This window comes from Colobus angolensis, unplaced genomic scaffold (genome assembly GCF_000951035.1).
Source record: "Colobus angolensis palliatus isolate OR3802 unplaced genomic scaffold, Cang.pa_1.0 Scaffold133, whole genome shotgun sequence".
Classification (NCBI taxonomy): domain Eukaryota; kingdom Metazoa; phylum Chordata; class Mammalia; order Primates; family Cercopithecidae; genus Colobus; species Colobus angolensis.
Window position 1 is genome coordinate 1,833,841 of NW_012114411.1, and position 17,752 is coordinate 1,851,592.

A 17,752-nucleotide genomic window follows, 5' to 3' on the forward strand; every position below is an offset into this window, starting at 1 on the left:
GGTGGCTCATGCCTGTTATCCCAGCACTTTGGGAGGCCGAGGCGGGCGGATCACAAGGTCAGGAGATCGAGATTATCCTGGCTTAAACGGTGAAACCCCGTCTCTACTAAAAATAGAAAAAATGAGCCTGGCCTGGTGGCAGGCGCCTGCAGTCCCGGCTACTCGGGAGGCTGAGGCAGGAGAATGGCGTGAACCCGGGAGGCGGAGTTTGCAGTGAGCCGAGATTGCGTTATTGCCCTCCAGCCTGGGTGACAGAGACTCTGTCTCAAAAAAAAAAAAGCGCCTTTGGGAGGTCAAGGCAGTGGAATCACTTGACGTCAGGAGTTCAAGACCAGCCTGGGCAACATGGCAAAACCCTTTCTCTAAAAAAAACTCAAAAATTAGCTGGGTATGGTAGCGCACACTTATAATCCCAGCAACTTGGGAGGCTGAGGCAGGAGAATCACTGGAGCCTGAAAGGTGGAGGTTGTAGTGAGCCGATGGCACCACTGCACTCCAGCCCCAGCAACAGAGCAAGATCCTGTCTAAAAAAAAGAAAAGAAAGCACCGTAATCACTGTAATTAGTTCTTTGACATTGAACTTGCCAAAGAGCACATGCAAGTTAAATAAGAGCCTAGAAAAATTTATACTTTTTTTCTTGCAGTTTAAAAAATCATCTTAAATGAAAAGAGAAGTGCACAGAGTGATAGAACTTTGTCTTAATTAGCTATGCTGTTTCTCTGTGCTTTGCTGACAGTATTGAATCAAAATCATGATTGTCACTAAGGCTGCAACTAAGCAGAATCACACAGTAAGCTGCCATGGATAATGCAGATGTCAGGTGTGTTACAGTGAATAAAATGAGAGAATAACCTAATTTAGATCGACCCCAATAATTCGTGTGTGTGTCATTTTTTAAAAAGAGACCAGGTCTTGCTATGTGACCAGGCAGGTCTCAAACTTCTGGCCTCAAGTGATGCGCCCATCTTATCTTCCCAAAGTGCTGGTATCACAGGCGTTGAGCCACCGTGCCCAGCCAACCCCAATAGTTCTTCCTCATAATTTATCTCATCCATGTAATCCAGTGTGATACAAACTGCTCTGCATCTCAATGAATTTCTGTAACCTAAGTTTAAAGACAAGTAAAAGTGAGCTGGTTACATCCAGCGAGGGAGATGGCATTGGCGGTGTGGAGAGGGGAAGCGAGAAGTGGTCAGATTCTGGATGAATTCTGAGGTTAGAGCCCAGAGGAGTGGTAGGATTCTGGGTTTGGTGGAGGTGTGCGTTGTGAGCGAAAGAGAAGAATTGAAAGTGACGTTTGTAATGTTGATTTCACACAGCCAAGATTCTACATTGCTCATCTCCTGGGCACCTGAGCCTCCTTTGAAGTTTCCTGTCACAACTGTCCTCTTGACAGCATGGATGGTAAGGCCTGGCAATTTTCTGTTTCTCTGTTTCAAGGAAAACTACCCTTTTGTCCATGGACTTGTTATTTATTCTACTTGTGTAATGGTGAAAACGCTTCCCAGCCCTCAGGTATTGTCTTAGAGGTTCTGAAGCAATCTCACATCTCACAGAGGTCACTGAATGTTACTTGCTTTTATCAGATGAGATTTCTTCTGGCAACAGTGATTGTCTTTCATAATTACAATAGCTGGTAGGTGTACAGTGGGCCAGGCACTGCTCCAAGATTCTTATGGAAATTAACTGATTCAGTCCTCGGGCAAACATATTTTATAGGCAGGAAAACAGGGATGTTTAGTAACTTGTCACAGTTCAAGCTGGCAGAGCAGGGCTTTAAACCAGGCGGTCTGACTTCAGAATTTACATTTGATAATGAAATCTGTTGAAGCGATTTCAGTGTAGCTCTGACTTAAGTTTTTATTAATATAATCCTTTCTAATTTTGTTCATTTTGCAAGGGGTGTATACAAAATGTTTACCTAGAAAAGAGATGTTGCACTAATTAGCAATCATCTAAAATGATTGTACTGGGCCGGGTACAGTGGCTCACACCTATAGTCTCAGCACTTTGGGAGGCCGGGGCGGGAGGATTGCTTGAGCCCAGGAGTTCAAGACCAGCCTGGGCAATAGAGTGAGACCTCATTTCTATTTTTAAAAAATTAAAATGATTGTGCTGGTTGTGAAGAGATCTAGTTGCATAATCGAACTCATAATCTGAAACTGGATTTTTTTAAAAAAATTCAAACGTATTACACTTTGCCCTTTTAAAAAAAAACTTGAAACTCCTCACACTGGGATGCACGGTGGCCCCCCGTTGCCCCTGAGAGATGTGTTTCAACACTCCCAGCGGATGCCTGAAACCGAGGATGGTGCGAAACCCTAGGCAGGCTGCGTTTTCTCCCGTACATACATACCTGTGATAAAGCATAATTTATGAATTAGGCCATAACAATAACAATAATAAAATGGAACCGTTATGACAATATACTGTAATAAAAGTTATGTGAATGTGGTCTCTCTCTAAAGTATCTATTGCACTCTCAAAATACCCATTGTACTGTCCTCAACCACAGTGACCATGGAAAATCAAAACCACAGAAAATAAACCCTCAGATAAGGGGTTATTCCTTATGTGAAACTCATTGCCCGATGGTATCATGGTAGTTTCCTGTTTCTTAAAATTGGCAAATTGCCTACAGGGCAGGTTATATAATACAAAGCATCACTTTTTGCTATGAGATTGACATGAAAATAAGAGGCGAATGGATACATGTTCTGTAAGAAATCATAATCTCTGTCTGGAAACAGTATAGGTCAAGAAAAGAAAAAATCATAATGTTTAGGCCGGGAGTGGTGGCTCATGCCTGTTATCCCAGCACTTTGGGAGGCCAAGGTGAGTGGATCACCTGAGGTCAGGAGTTCGAGACCAGCCTGGCTAGCATAGTGAAATCCCATTTCTACTAAAACTATAAAAATTAACCTGGTATGGTGGCATGTGCCTGTAATCCCTGCTACTCAGGAGGCTGAGGCTGGAGGATCGCTTGAATCTGGGAGGCGGAGGTTGCATTGAGTCGAGATCCTACCACTGCACCTTCAGCCTGGATGACAGAGCAAGACCCCATCTCCAAAAAAAAAAAAGAGGAAAAAGAAATCGTAATGTTTAGTGAGAAAATCTCATTTGATTGGCGTGGCTTCACAATTTGGCCGGTGTAGAGGAAATTGGAAAGTGTATGGTACTTGGGATATGCTGTTGAACAATGTTCCTGCTTATATTTTAGTGGAGGGAGCAAGATAACAAAACAATAAACAGGTAGTTAGTAGATGGGAGACACTGCAATGTCTTTGTATGCTGACAGGAGTGCTTCCGAGGAGAGGGAGAAATTGGGGATGCAGGAGCCAGAGAGGTGGTAATTGTAGAATGAAGTCTTTGAGAAGCTGAGGAGTGGGACCCAGTGTAAGAGTGGAAGTGGAAGAATTGGCTGAATAGCACGAGATACTTAGTCCTAGGAGGGAAAGCAGAGAAGATACGTTCAGAGTTGGGAGTGAAGGATGAGGAAGTCTGATTGCATCTATTTTTTCTGTAAAATAGAAGCCAAGGGCTGGGCGCTGTGGCTCACGCCTATAATCCCAGCACTTTGAGAGGCCAAGGCAGGTGGATCGCCTGAGGTTGGGAGTTCGTGACCGGCCTGATTAACATGGAGAAACCTCTGTCTCTACTAAAAATACAAAATTAGCCAGGCGCGTTGGCACATGCCTGTAGTCCCAGCTACTCGGGAGGCTGAGGCCGGAGAATCACTTGAAACCGGGAAGTGGAGATTGCAGTGAGCCGAGATCACGCCATTGCACTCCAGCCTGGGCAACAAGAGCGAAACTCTGTCTCAGAAAAAAATAAAAATAAAAAGGTTATTTGATTATCTACTCTGAACAAGATCATCAGCTAAGAGTAAAGAGTAGGGAGTGGGCATAGGAGGTTTGAGGAGAGACAATGTGAAGTGGTCAGAGCCTGGGAAAGCGAATGGACTGGGGAAGTGTGAGAATCTTTAAGCAGTGCTGAATGCCTGTTTGTTATGGGTGTGCAAAAATTTAAAGTTAGCTAAGGGTCTTGTTGATCACGCCTGTAGTCCCAGCACTTTAGGAGGCCAAGGCAGGAGCATCACTTGAGGCCAGGAGTTCAAGACCAGCCTGGGCAACATGGCAAGACCCCGTCTCTACAAAAAAAAATTTAATAAGCTGGGCATGGTGGTGTGCACCTCTAGTCCCTGCTGCTTGGGAGGCTAAGGCAAGAGGATCGCTTGAGCCCAGGAGTTTGAAGCTACAGTGAACTAAGATTGTGACACTGCACTCCAGCCTGGGTGACCTTGTCTTGAAAAAATAATAAATAAACAAAAAAGACCAGTCAGCCTGGTAGCGAGTCTTTCTCCAGGACCATTCACCAGCCAGGGAATTGAGTCTTTAGAAGGCAGTGATAATGGTGTTGAACATGGATCCACAGGGAGGGCATTAGGGGCAGGGGGTGATGGACAGGAAACACATTGTAGGTAGGCTGATGAATTAGATGTGGATGAAGCTGAAGAGCTGCTGGGTGTGAATACTAGAGTGAGCAGGCTGAAAGGATGGGAAGTGGGATCGCAGAGGGACGCTCAGAGGTCAGTTGTGCTTTGCTGTGATGAGTTGGAGTCACTATGGGAGTGGGTAGCTAAGATGGGCGATGGATGAGAAACCCAGCGACCAAGATGTAGGCTGGACCATCCTTGTGGAGGTTAAAGTGCTCCAGGACGGGGAGAGCAGTCGAGATGGAGGGAGGACCGGGGGGCATTGCATAATACACACACGATGATCAGCACATGACAGTGCCGTGAGGGGTTCTTGAGGCCAGAATCTGGTGTCATGAACTTCAGAGAGCTGTGATCTGGAAGAAGAGTGAATCGTTCCAAAGTGACAGTGATAAAGAAGACATCAGGACCCTCTAGTTGATCAACAAATAATTACTGCATGCCTAATACGTGCCGAACACTATTCTAGACATTGCCATGTGAGGTGTGAACTATTAAACGCTTTCCATTCAAGAGGGTTCCAGGGGTAGCCAGATTTCTGTTGTAAGAACCACTGGGGATCCGGGAAACGTGCTGGTAGTAGATTTCACGTCCCAGGGGTTTGAGAACAAAAAGGCTGGGAGATTGAGTCAGCATAATACAGAGAAGACATGATTTTTGATGGTGACAGGTAAACGCGGTTGTGAGTCACCATGGGATTAGCCCTGGTTCTCTTGTGAAAGAAGATGGGTTCAAAGTGAATGGTATGGGGTCCCCAGGCAGCATTTTCCACCTGTGCCCCCAGTGGGGTGAGCCAGAGCCTCTTCTCAGGGTGTGCCCTCTTTGGCAGATGGGAACAAGAGATGATGGAGGCCTCTTTGCTTCCTTGGAGGCATGTGGCACTCTCACCTAGAGCACAGGGCGCTGCCTGGTCTCTTCTCTCTTGCACTGTCCAGTCTTGGAGTCTTTGTGGACTAAGCAACTCAAGCTAATCCTTATACAACCTCTTACTCTGAGCATTAGGCCCCGTCATCAGATTCTAGGCCTAAGGTTCGGCTACTGGCTCTTTCCTTCTGGTAAGGGATTGTAGAGTGGTGGAAAGGACATTGGTTTGTTATCTAGAGATTCCTTATTCACCCAGCTCCTTCACTGATCTGTTTCTCCATGTGATCCTGAACAAGCCTTTACCCTTTCAGACTCTAGCCCCTGAATTTCAGACAAGGAGAGTAGGTCAGATACCCTTAATATTTTTCCATTAAATACCTCTGATTTTATAAACAAATAGTGCCCAGATGGGGGGGAAAGAGCAAAGAAAATAGACAAATCAAGAAAGAAGAAATCTGATTGGCAAATAAACGTAAGCAATTCTTAACCTCACCAGTAGTAATCCAAGAAATGCAAATCAAAACAGTGAGATGCCTTTTTACATCGTCCATCAGACTGGCAAAAAAATTTAAGTGACACATCAGATATTGATGAGGTGGTGGGGAGAAGTGGCCCTTGTGTACAGCACTAGTGAGAGTGATAGGGGAGACAGCAATTATTTAGGGAGATAGTAAGGGCAACAGACTCCTCAGCAGAATTTCCCTTTTAACAAAAAGCAGCCCCCAAGTAATTTTTAACAAAGGCCAGCCTGAAAAATCAAACTGCAGACATAGAAAAGCAAGCTAGTAATTTGCACGGGTGAATACCCGCAGCTGTGCCAATAGGAAAAGGCTCCCAGGGGGCCAGGCATGTTCAACATGGCGGCCCCTTTGTCAACCACGTGGACAGTAAAGAAACAGGCAACATGGCGCTGGCCAGGTAGAGAACCACCTGCATAATAAAAGATTAGGGTGGGGTAGCCGGGTTTTCCACCCTATGCATACCTAGTCCAGCCAATCTTTCATGTCCTATGTAAATCCTACACTGCATCCTCAAGCCCATCTATGAAACCCCATGCGTTTCGCCATGGAAGCGGCAACCAAATTTTCTGGGACTCCTCTCTGCTGCTGAGAGTGCTTCTCTTTCTTTTGCCTATTAAACTTCTGCACTTAACCTCACTTCTTGGGTGTCAGCGTCCATGATTTCCTCTGCGTGAGGCAACGAACCTCGGGTATTACCCCAGATGAACGATGACATTTCAGGAGTGCATCCACTTTGAAAACAATTTGGCACCATCTAGCAAAATTGGAAAACGTGGGTACCCAGCAATGCAGCAATTCCATTTCTGATAGATAGTCCCAAGAAACACATGTGCAAGAAGACGGATACACGATTACAGCGTATTTAGTAGTGGGGGAAAATTAGAAATAGCCCATATTGTCCTTTTTTGGAAAATGGAATAAGGTGTAACACAGTCTTACTATAGGATACAATATAGCAACGAAAAGAAATAAACTAGAACTATATGGGGGTTTCTGTTTGTTTTTCAGATGGGCTTGCCCTGTACCCAGGCTGGAGTGCAGTGGCATGATCTCAGCTCACTGCAACCTCCACTTCCCAGGTTCCATCAGTTCTCCTGCCCCAGCCTCCTGAATAGCTCGGATTACAGGCATGGGCCACTAAGCCCGGCTAATTTTTGTATTATTAGTAGAGACGGAGTTTCACTTTCTTGGCCAGGCTGGTCTTGAGCTCCTGATCTCAGGTGATCCTCCCGCCTTGGCCTCCCAAAGTGCTGAGATTACAGGCATGAGCCACTGCACCTGGCTAGAACTATATGTTTTGATTTGGGTTAATCTTACAAGCAATGTTGAATGAACTCAGAATGCAGAGTAATGCAGTGTGGAATATTTATGTAAATATTTTTTAAAACATGTAATATATATTGACTGTGACTGCCTATATATTTATGTAAAAGCATAAAAATGGACTGGAATGATGCCTCGAAATTATGAAAGTGATTACAATGGGAATTGGGGGCAGTGGTCAGGAGTTGGGATAAGATTTGGCATGACAGACTTCATCTAGAAGGTGTTATTTAATGTTAAAGGCAAGAAGCAAACAACAAAATGTTAATGATGGGATCTTAGTATTTTATATATATTTTTTATATAGTTTGTATCTATTTTTTTAAATCTCAAATAACTTAAAGGTCAGGAATTATATACATCTAAAGCCTAAATCTATGTTTGGTGTTTTAAAATTATTCCCTTGTTGGTTGAATTTCATGGAAGTTGGTGTGCGGGAAGTTGTCTCATTGATTGGAGTAGAATGCGTAAGGACATTTAGCCCTGTGGCTGGCCCACTCTACTCAGCAGTTTGGGCCCCTTCTTAGCCCAGTGTCCCCTGAGAAGCACCTGGGGACAGGAAAGATAGAGACAAGAACAAAGATTAGGCAAAATGGTGCATCTGTAGGGTTTGTTGTTTTGTTTGTTTTTTCCAGTTTCAGCTTTCATTTTAGATTCAGGTTTGTTACAGAGGTGTATAGTGTGATGCTGAGATTTGGAGTATGATTGAACCCATCACCCAGGTAATGAGCATTGTACCCATTAGGTAATTTCTCTTACCTCCTGTGGGGTTATTTAAATTGCCTTGTTAAAGTTGAATGTTTGGAATCAGCTGTGCTTATTCTCTGTCCTTTCTCTTCTTTTCCCCTAGAGGAGGAAGACAATCTGTCTCTGCTGACCGCATTGCTGGAGGAAAATGAGTCAGCCTTGGATTGTAATTCAGAAGAAAGTAACTTCTTGACCCAGGAAAATGGTGAGCCCGATGCATTTGATGAGCTCTTTGATGCCGACGGCGATGGTGAATCTTATACAGAAGAAGCTGATGATGGAGAAACGGGAAAGACCAAAGATGAAAAGGAAAATTTGGCCACTCTCTTTGGAGATATGGAGGACTTCACAGATGAAGAAGAAGTTCCTGCATCACAGTCAGCTGAACACAGGGTCCTCCCTGCTCCTGCCCCCAGTCGAGAGAAAACAAATGAAGAGTTGCAAGGTGCTCTAACTACTTGCCTTCCTTATTTCTTTCGGATAAGTTGGATGAAGACCACCAATCTGATGGTTGTCATCAAAATAGCTGCTGATTCCAGGGTAGAGATAAATGACTGTCAAAAAAGAAAAAAAGAAAGAAAATTATACCAGTTGATAGATGAAATGTTTAAGGCCAGCATTTCAGCACAAACTACAGACTCTGTCAGTGTCGGCCAGCTGCAATGGATCCTGTATGGAATGCCTCTGAAACTTTTCATGTTTTTTATGGAATAGTAGTACCTTGGTATTTATGTGGAATGTGGAGCCACAGACAGGGCTGCAAAGCTGCCACGTATCTGAGCAGAGCAGAGCATTCCTGAACAGAAGCTTTGACACATGTTCTTTTCTTATTCCTGGCATCTCATACATCTTTAAGCTATAATAAAATTCAGTGGTTGGCTGTTTCTTCTAATACAGAAGCCAGCATTTATAATATTTATTATGATATCCAATTTATGAAATAAATATAATTTTTTTTTTTTCTTTTAGACAGAATCTTGCTCTGTCACCCAGGCTGGAGTGCAGTGGTGCAATCTTGGCTCACTGTAGCCTCCATCTCCCAGGCTCAAGTGATCTTCCTGCCACAGCCTCCCTAGTAACTGGGACCATAGGCGTGCACCACCATGCCCAGCTAATTTTTGTATGTTTATTTTTTCAGGTTTTGTAGATACAGGATCTCCCTATGTTGCCCATGCTGGTCTCGAACTCCTGGGCTTACGCAATCCTCCTGCCTCAGCCTCCCAAAATGCTGTGCTTACAGGCACGAGCCACCATGCCTGGCCTATAATTATTTCTCAAGTCCTAAAAACTTGTTCACTGTGGATTTATATCTGATATCTCTGAATAGTACAGATTTATAACTAGCTTGACTATTGGTGCTTCATTACTTTAAATAAAATATGTGTTTCTCTAAGGGACCTCTTTGAAGTACAAAAGTTAATCATGAGCTTTGGGTATGTGATTATATCGTGGGTCTCAAGGTGTTGGGGCAGGGAGTGGACAACAAAAATATTGCCAGCATTTTTGTCATGTAGAATGTTTTCTCTTGCCTGGTTCTTAAATTAACATATTTTCATTTCCTAGAGGAATTAAGGAATTTGCAAGAGCAAATGAAGTCCTTACAAGAACAGCTAAAAGTAACAACAATTAAACAGACAGCAAGCCCAGCCCATCTGCAAAAATCCCCTGGTAAGAAGACTGTCATTCTGGCAATTGTGTGCATTTCTGTTATTTAGAAATTATCACATTATTTCTGCATCCAACTCCGGTTCAAACAGCCCTTTGAACCTCTTTCTGAATGGGTTTTTACTCACTTATTTTACTTTTAATGAAGTAGAGAAGTCTCCACGGCCGCCTCTTAAGGAGAAGAGAGTTCAGAGAATTCAGGAGTCAACATGCTTTTCTGCGGAGCTTGATGTCCCCGTGCTACCAAGAACCAAGCGGGTGGCCCGGACTCCAAAGGCTTCACCTCCAGGTGTGGTACTTGAGGCCTCAATATCTTGGCACTGTTGTATGTGTTTGTGTGTTGGGGGGTGTCTGTGTCTTTTGGTCTGTCTTATCTCCCCATTGAGAAAGAAAGTCAGTTTCTTGGGAATGGGAGCCACATGATCTATTTTGTGTTCTTCCTCTAGATCTCAAAGTGCCTAGAAAATCCTTAGGGCCAAGGCACGAGGCGGGAGGATTGCTTGATCCTAGGAGTCTGAGACCAGCCTGGGTTGTATAGCAAGACCCTATCTCTACAGTAAATAAAAAAATTAGCCAGGTGTAGTGCTTGCCTGTAGTCTCAGCTACCTGAGAGGCTGAGGTGGGAGGATCATTTGAGCTCAGGAGGTTGAGGCTAGAGTGAGCTGTCATCACACCACTGTACTCTATCCTCTTCCACAGAGTAAGACCCTGTGTGAAAAAAAGAAAATCCTTAGGTACAGAGTAGCTATTTACTAAGTACTTAACAGGTTGAATTTTTTTGTTAACTCTGTAGTCTCATAGTTTTACCAGGATTGTCATAAGGAAAGCCACTGGTCAGGTTCTCATTCTTTAGGCTTGTGAAGTTATTTCCTTAGAAAATGGTCAAGTTTTATTTGAAGCCAGGTTGTATTAAACCAAAAGGCTGTTTTTTAGAAACGACTTCTTTGCCAGGAGTATAGGATGGTGTTCAAATACAGTCCTATTTCAGCACACACATGTATATGCACAAAGCAACAATGAAAAGGATTTCTGCCCTATGTATTGGTTTTCTTGTATTGCCAGGAGACATAAGACAAGGTGGTCCTGATAGAACATGGGTTGCATGTGTTTGGAGAGGCCCCTTTGAGTAGCATGGGTCTGTGCCACAGTAGTAGAGAACTACTTTTGCCTGAGTGTTCATATTAATCTGACAGCAAGTTATATATTCAGATATCCATTCAGGAGTAGCATCCATCCCCTCAGGACCTTTGGCATTACTAAGGTGCTGCATTACGTAATGTCCAAAGTTTGGTTTTGAGGGGTGGGGAATGGGCCTGGCCTCTAGGTTCTAAAGTTCTAGGGTCACCCTGGCCCCTAGTGGGAGAGCAGGGATCCAAAGTCCCTTTGAGAGCAAACAACAATCTTCTGAAAGAAAGAGTGATATTTTATTAAGGAAAATACCTAAGTGTCTGACCTTCCAGAGAATTATCAAACACCTCTAAAATATGAAAAGTAACTCCATCAGAGATATTTAATGAAGCAATAGTGAATAGAATACCAGACCCCTAACTCTCCTTGGCCCCAGAAATAAAATAGAATGGAATGAAATGAAACAAGAAAGAAGAAAAGGGGAGCTAGCTTTGGATTTTTTATTATTTATTTATTTTTTTTTATTTTTGAGACAGAGTCTCATGCTGTCACCCAGGTTGGAGTGCAGTGGCATAATCTGGGCTCACTACAACCTCCGCCTCCTGGATTCAAGCAGTTCTCCTGCCTCAGCCTCCCGAGTAGCACACGCCACCACACCCAGCTAATTTTGTATTTTTAGTAGAGACAGGGTTTCATCATGATGGCCAGGCTGGTCTTGAACGCTTGACCTGAAGTGATCTGCCCTCCTTAGCTTCCCAAAGTGCTGGGATTACAGGTGTGAGCCACTACGTCTGGCCTGGATTTCCTTAAAGCAGAATTTGAACTGTACACGGATCTCCACTAATTATTCATTCGGAAGGAGGTCTTTTCCTCCCTTTGAGAATCTGCCCCAGTGCTCTGTATTTTGATGAATACTCAGTAAACATCATTGCATAGAGAAACAGTATTTTAGAGTGGTACTCTGTAGGACAGTAGCCACTAGCCACATGTGGACATTTAAGTTTAAATTAGATGAAATTTAATTAGAAATGTATTTCCTTAAAAGCACGGGGTCACATTTAAGTGACTGATGGCCACCTGTGTCTGGTCGCTACCACTGTATTGGACAGCACCAATGTAGAACATTGTTATCAGAGAAAGTGCTGTTGACTGTAAGGCCGAGAAATGGTATTGTGGGCATGCTTTGCTCTCAGGATTTGATTATTGCATGTGTTGCTTTTAAAAAGGAACAATCCTGGCCAGGTGCAATGACTCACGCCTGTAATCCCAGCACTTTGTGAGGCCGAGGTGGGAGGATCACCTGAGGTCGGGAATTCGAGAGCAGCATGACCAACAAGGAGAAACCCTGTCGCTACTAAAAATACAGAATTAGCTGGGCATGGTGGCGCATGCCTGTAATCCCAGCTACTTGGGAGGCTGAGGCAGGAGAATCGCTTAAACCCGGGAGGCGGAGATTGTGGTGAGCCGAGAAGGTGCCACTGCATTCCAGCCTGGGCAACAAGAGTGAAACTCCATCTCAAAAAAAAAAAGAACAATTCAGCCTGTGCTTATGTGCAGTGGCTCAGGCTTATAATCCCGGCACTTTGGGAGGCCTAGGTAGATTGCTTGGGCTCAGGAGTTCAAGACCAGCCTAAGCAACATGGTAAAACCCGTCTCTACAAAAAATACAAAAACTAGCCAGACATGGTGGTACATACCTGTGGTCCCAGCTACTCAGAAATCGCTTAAATCCAGGAGATGAAGGTTGCAGTGATCCCAGATCACGCCACTGCACTGGGTGACACAGTGAGTGCCTGTCTCAAAGGAACAAATCTATACAAATAAATTTTGTAATTATCTGTGTGGTTGCCTTTTCATTAATTGTGTTAATTTTCTAGAGCCGAAAAGCTCATCTTCAAGGATGGCAAGTGCACCCTCCCAACCACTCCAGACTATTTCTCGGAACAAACCTAGTGGGATAACTAGAGGTCAAATGGTGGGGACCCCAGGCAGCTCTGGGGAAGCGGCTCAACCCATCTGTGTGGAAGCCTTCTCCGGCCTGCGGCTCAGGTCAGTAGCTGTACCATCTATTGATATGTGCCACTGCATAGCTTTTTGTGCCTCTCGGTGTCTTTTAGAAGTAGTGTGTTTGTACATCAGGATCCACAAAACACCAGCAGCTTTTGAACTATACAAAACACCACCGTAAGACTAGCAGTAGCCCTGGGTTTGACTGAAGTACAGTTGCATATAAAATATTTAAGAAAGACTTTTTCTTGTGTATATAATCAACAAAGAATATGTATCTATAAAAAGAAATGGACAAATGGTAGTGTATTTAATCAGAAATGGACAGATGGAAACAGACTTTTAAAATTTTTCTCCATCTCTTTTGAGGTATAATTTAGACTATTTTCAACTACACAGAGAGTTTAACCAGGATAATATTTATGCAATTGAGCAATTACTGGATTGCTTTGGCTCTTCTGGGTCTCTTGTGGTTCCATATAAATTTTAGGATCATTTTTTCTGTTTCTGTTGATTCTTATAATTGATGTTAAGAAAAATAGCTATGCCGTTTTTCTTTTTCAACTTTTTTTTTTTGAGACAAAGTCTCGCTTTTGTCCCCTAGGCTGGAGTGCAGTGGCGCGATCTCAGCTCACTGCAACCTCCGCCTCCTGGGTTCAAGCAATTCCCCTGCCTTGGCCCCCCAAGTAACTGGGATTACAGGCGCCTGCCACCATGCCTGGTTAATTTTTTTTTTTTGTATTTTTAGTTGAGATGGGGTTTCGCCATGTTGACCAGGCTGGTCTAGAACTCCTGACCTCGGGTGATCCACCTGCCTCGGCCTCCCAAAGTACTGGGATTACAGGTGTGATGTCCGGCTGCCGTTTTTCTTTCTAATAGCCTTTTTAAGGCAAATTTATATTCTTTGCATCTGTTATGGGGAGAAATTTAAGATAGCCTGTTAAAATAGGAATATATTCCAAGCTCAATTCAATTAAAAGCTATATTCAAATCCTGGACTTTTATGTTTTTTTACTTTATTTTTATTTTTTTAATTATCTGTACTCTGTATCACTACTCCATTGCATCTCCATCATTACATCTGGATAATCCCAGAGCAGAACAGTAGTCCTTACTGAGAGACTGGATTGCTTTTCACACAGTCCATTTGAGGAACCAAGTGAAACCCTCTAAAACTCTTAAACCTTGTCAGTCTAAACATCAGCCAACAACTAAAACTGCTAAGCTCTTAAAGTATATATTATTAGGCAGAGAAGAACGAGTGTTGCCAACATACAATAAAAGTGTATTATAAGGCTGGGTGTGGTAGCTGACACCTGCAATCCTAGCACTTTGGGAGGCCAAGGCAGGAGGATTGCTGGAATTCAGAAGCTCGAGACTAGCTGGTGCAACACAGTGAAACTTCATCTCTACAAAAAGTAAATTAGCTGGACGCCGTGGTATGCACCTGTAGTCCTAGCTACTTGTGGGGTAGGGGGAGTGCTGAGGCAGGAAGATCACGTGAGCCCAGGAGTTCAAGACTGCAGTGAGCTATGATCATACCACTGCACTCCAGCCTGGGCAACAGAGCAAGACCCTGTTTCTACAAACAAAAAAGAAGTGTCTTGTAAAGACTTGGTATTCTCCAAAACTGAAGAATGTATTTATATCTTAATTACATCTGAGACACAGTCTGAGAAATAGAATACAGCAGTAGAAGCTGTGGTTGTCACTGAGGGGGCAGCAGGGTTCCTTCTCAAGGTAGAGAATTTCCCCTTCCTGAGATGCTACTGCCTGCCCCAGCCATGGCCCACTTGAAGCTCCGTATGGATATTGAACCATGTTGCTGCTGGTGGGCGTTTATTGCACATGTGAATCAAAATTAAGATAAAAGAGACTTAAACTACTCAGCAAAAGCTTCTGAGTGGCTTTTAAATTTAAGGATTACAGAATTGTTTGAGTCTCTTTGTCATTGTTATACATGAACTTCAGACCCTAAAAATACTCTAAAGGACATATTCATAGAAATTCCCCAACACAGGTTAAGGATCCCTTATCCAAAATGCTTGGGACCAGAACTGTTTTGGATTTTGGATTCTGGAATATTTATATTATATAGAATTGCTAGTTAAGAATCCCAAATCTAAAATCCAAAATCCGAAATGCTACAGTGTTTCCTTTGAGTGTCATATTTGTGCTTAGAAAGTTTTAGATTTTGGAGCCTTTTTTTTTTTTGTAATCTGTTAACTCATTGTTACGGGAAAAACCCTGGGCTGTATAGAAGAACCTTTCCCTAGCTGGGCATGGTGACTCACACCTGTATTCCCAGCACTTTGGGATGCTGAGGGGGGTAGATTGCTTGGGCTCAGGAGCTTGAGACCAGCCTGGGCAACAGGGCAAAACCCCATCTCTACAGAAACAAAATTTAGCCTGGTGTGGTGACATGCGCCTCTAGTTCCAGCTGCTTGGGAGGCTGAGTGGGGAGGTCCAGGCTGCAGTGGGCCAAGATTGTGCCACTGCGCTCCATCCTGGACAACAGAGCAAGACCCTATCTCAAAAAAAAAAAAAGAAAAAAAGAAAGTTTCCTCAAAACTGGGAAGGATCCAAAAGTGAAAGAATGACTTGGACTTACATGTAAGGCACTCCTGGATGGCAGCAAGATTGTTTGGGAGATCTGTTCGTTTGTCTATTTTTGCTTTGGTTACCTGTGCTTATGAGTTACTACTCAACAAATCTTAGCCAAGACCAGTGTCCTAGAGAGTTTCCCCAATGTTTTATTTTAGCGATCTCATAGTTTCAAGACTTAGATTTAAGTCTTTAATCTTTTTTTTGAGACAGTCTCTCTGTTGCCCTGGCTGGAGTACCGTGTCATGATCTCAGCTCACTGCAACCTCTGCCTCCTGGGTTCAAGTGATTCTCCTGCCTCAGCCTCCCGAGTAGCTTGGACTACAAGCACACACCACAATGCCTGGCTAATTTTTGTATTTTCAGTAGAAACTGCCATGCTAGCCAGCCTGGTCTCAAACTCCTGACCTCAGGTGATCCACCTGCCTCGGCCTCCCAAAGTGCTGGGATTACAGGCATGAGCCACCGTGCCCAGCCTCTTGAATACATTTTGATTTGATTTTTGTATATGGCAAGAGATAGAAGTCTAGTTTCATTCTCCTGCATATGGATATCCAGTTTTCACCGCACCATTTGTTGAAGAGACTGTCCTTTCCCCAGTGTATGTTCTTTGCACCTTTGTTGAAAATGAGTTCACTGCAGATTTATGGATTCATTTCTGGGTTCTCTGTGCCAGTACCATGCTGTTTTGGTTACTATAGCTTTAGTATAATTTGAAGTCAGGTAATGTGATTCCTCCAGTTTTGTTCTTTTTGCTCGGGATTGCTTTGGCTATTTGGGGTCTTTTGTGGTTCCGTATACCTTTAGGACTGTTTTTTCTATTTCTGTGAAGACTGTCATTGGAACTTTGATGGGGATTGCATTGACGCTGTAGATTGCTTTGGATAGTACGGACATTTGAACAACCTTGATTCTTTCCATCCGTGAACATGGGCTATTTTTCCATATTTGGATCCTCTTTAAGGATTCCATATTCCATATTTGGATCCATATTTGGATCCTCTTTAATTTCTTGCATCAGTGTTTTTTAGTTTTTATTGTAGAGATCTTTCACTTCTTTGGTTAAGTATGTTCCTAGGTGTTTCATTTGGAGCAGTTGTAAATGGGATTACTTTCTTGATTTCTTTTTCGGATTGTTGGTTGTTGGCATATAGAAATGCTACTGATTTTTGAATATCGATTTTGTATCCTGCAACTTTATTGAATTTGTTTATCAGTGCTAATAGTTTTTTGGTGGAGTCTTTAGGTTTTTCCAAATATAAGATCCTATCATCTGCAAACAGGGATAATTTGACTTCCTCTTTTCTAATTCGGATGCCCTTTATTTCTTTCTCATCTAATTACTCTAGTTAGGACTCCTTTAAGCTGTTTGCCTACTGTGTGTGTGTGATGAGACTCTTTTCTTGGTGTGTTCCCAGATATGCTTCAGAATGGTTGGGTTCTCAGGGACATCTGCTCTTCGGCTGGGCACCATGGCTGTGGCCCACTACCTGGCCTTCAGGGTTCAGGCAGCTGACATAACACCCTTAAGTAACTTGAGGTGGGTGGGGAACTTATCACACCACAATCACAGAAATCAGACAAAGGAAAGAATTTTTCCACTGAAGTCAATGTTTTGCTTCCTGAATATTCTTCATTGTTCAGACTTAGCTCTGGGACTTTCTGTTCCAGAAGACTCATGAAATAGTGAAGAAGCATGTTTTTCTGAGTGTCTTTTCTCATCTGCAAATATGTAATGCAATCAAAGACGAAACAAATGTGAATAACCCTAAGTTTTTTGACCAGTCATTAGGAACAAGAATATATTAATTGAAGCTACATTCAAAAGCCTTTACTATATGTCAAAATATTGTCTTTTAAAAAATTCAATTAGAATAGTAGAACCTGTGAAATTCTTGCATAATTGATGAAATTTAAATGTCTTATTTATGAATATCAATTCATGGTTTTGTAATAAAGTAAAAAAGGATTGTTTTCAGAAGAATATTAAAATTTACATAATTTAAGAGCTTAAAGGATTTGTTATCTTTCTTGTATTCTATATAAGCCCTAGATCTATATCCAAAGAAAGGCAAACCTAGCTTTAAAAATTATCTTAGAGGCTAGGCATGGTGGCTTACACCTGTAATCCCCACACTTTGGGAGACCAAGGCGAGCAGATCGCTTGAGGCCAGGAGTTTGAGACCAGCCTGGCCAACATGACAAAACCCCATCTCTACTAAAAATACAAACATTAGCCGAGTGTGATGGCGGGTGTCTGTAGTCCTAGCTACTCAGGAGGCTGAGGCAGGAGAATCGCTTGAACCCGGGAGGTGGAGGCTGCAGTGAGCCAAAATTGTGCCACTGCAATTTCACAGCTGAAATTACGCCAAAATATATATATATATTTATTTATTT

The 17,752-nt window shown here is 42.9% G+C and overlaps 1 protein-coding gene across 1 annotated transcript in view; it reads left to right on the forward strand.

The window, feature by feature from the left end:
• MCM10 (minichromosome maintenance complex component 10) overlaps window positions 1–17,752 on the forward strand; it is a 50,709-nt gene that overhangs the window by 1,801 nt on the left and 31,156 nt on the right. The window contains 5 exon segments of the mRNA XM_011934288.1: window positions 1,321–1,405; window positions 8,055–8,396; window positions 9,515–9,619; window positions 9,768–9,905; window positions 12,622–12,803. Coding sequence (XP_011789678.1) covers window positions 1,399–1,405; window positions 8,055–8,396; window positions 9,515–9,619; window positions 9,768–9,905; window positions 12,622–12,803 — 774 coding nt within the window. The 5' untranslated portion in view covers window positions 1,321–1,398.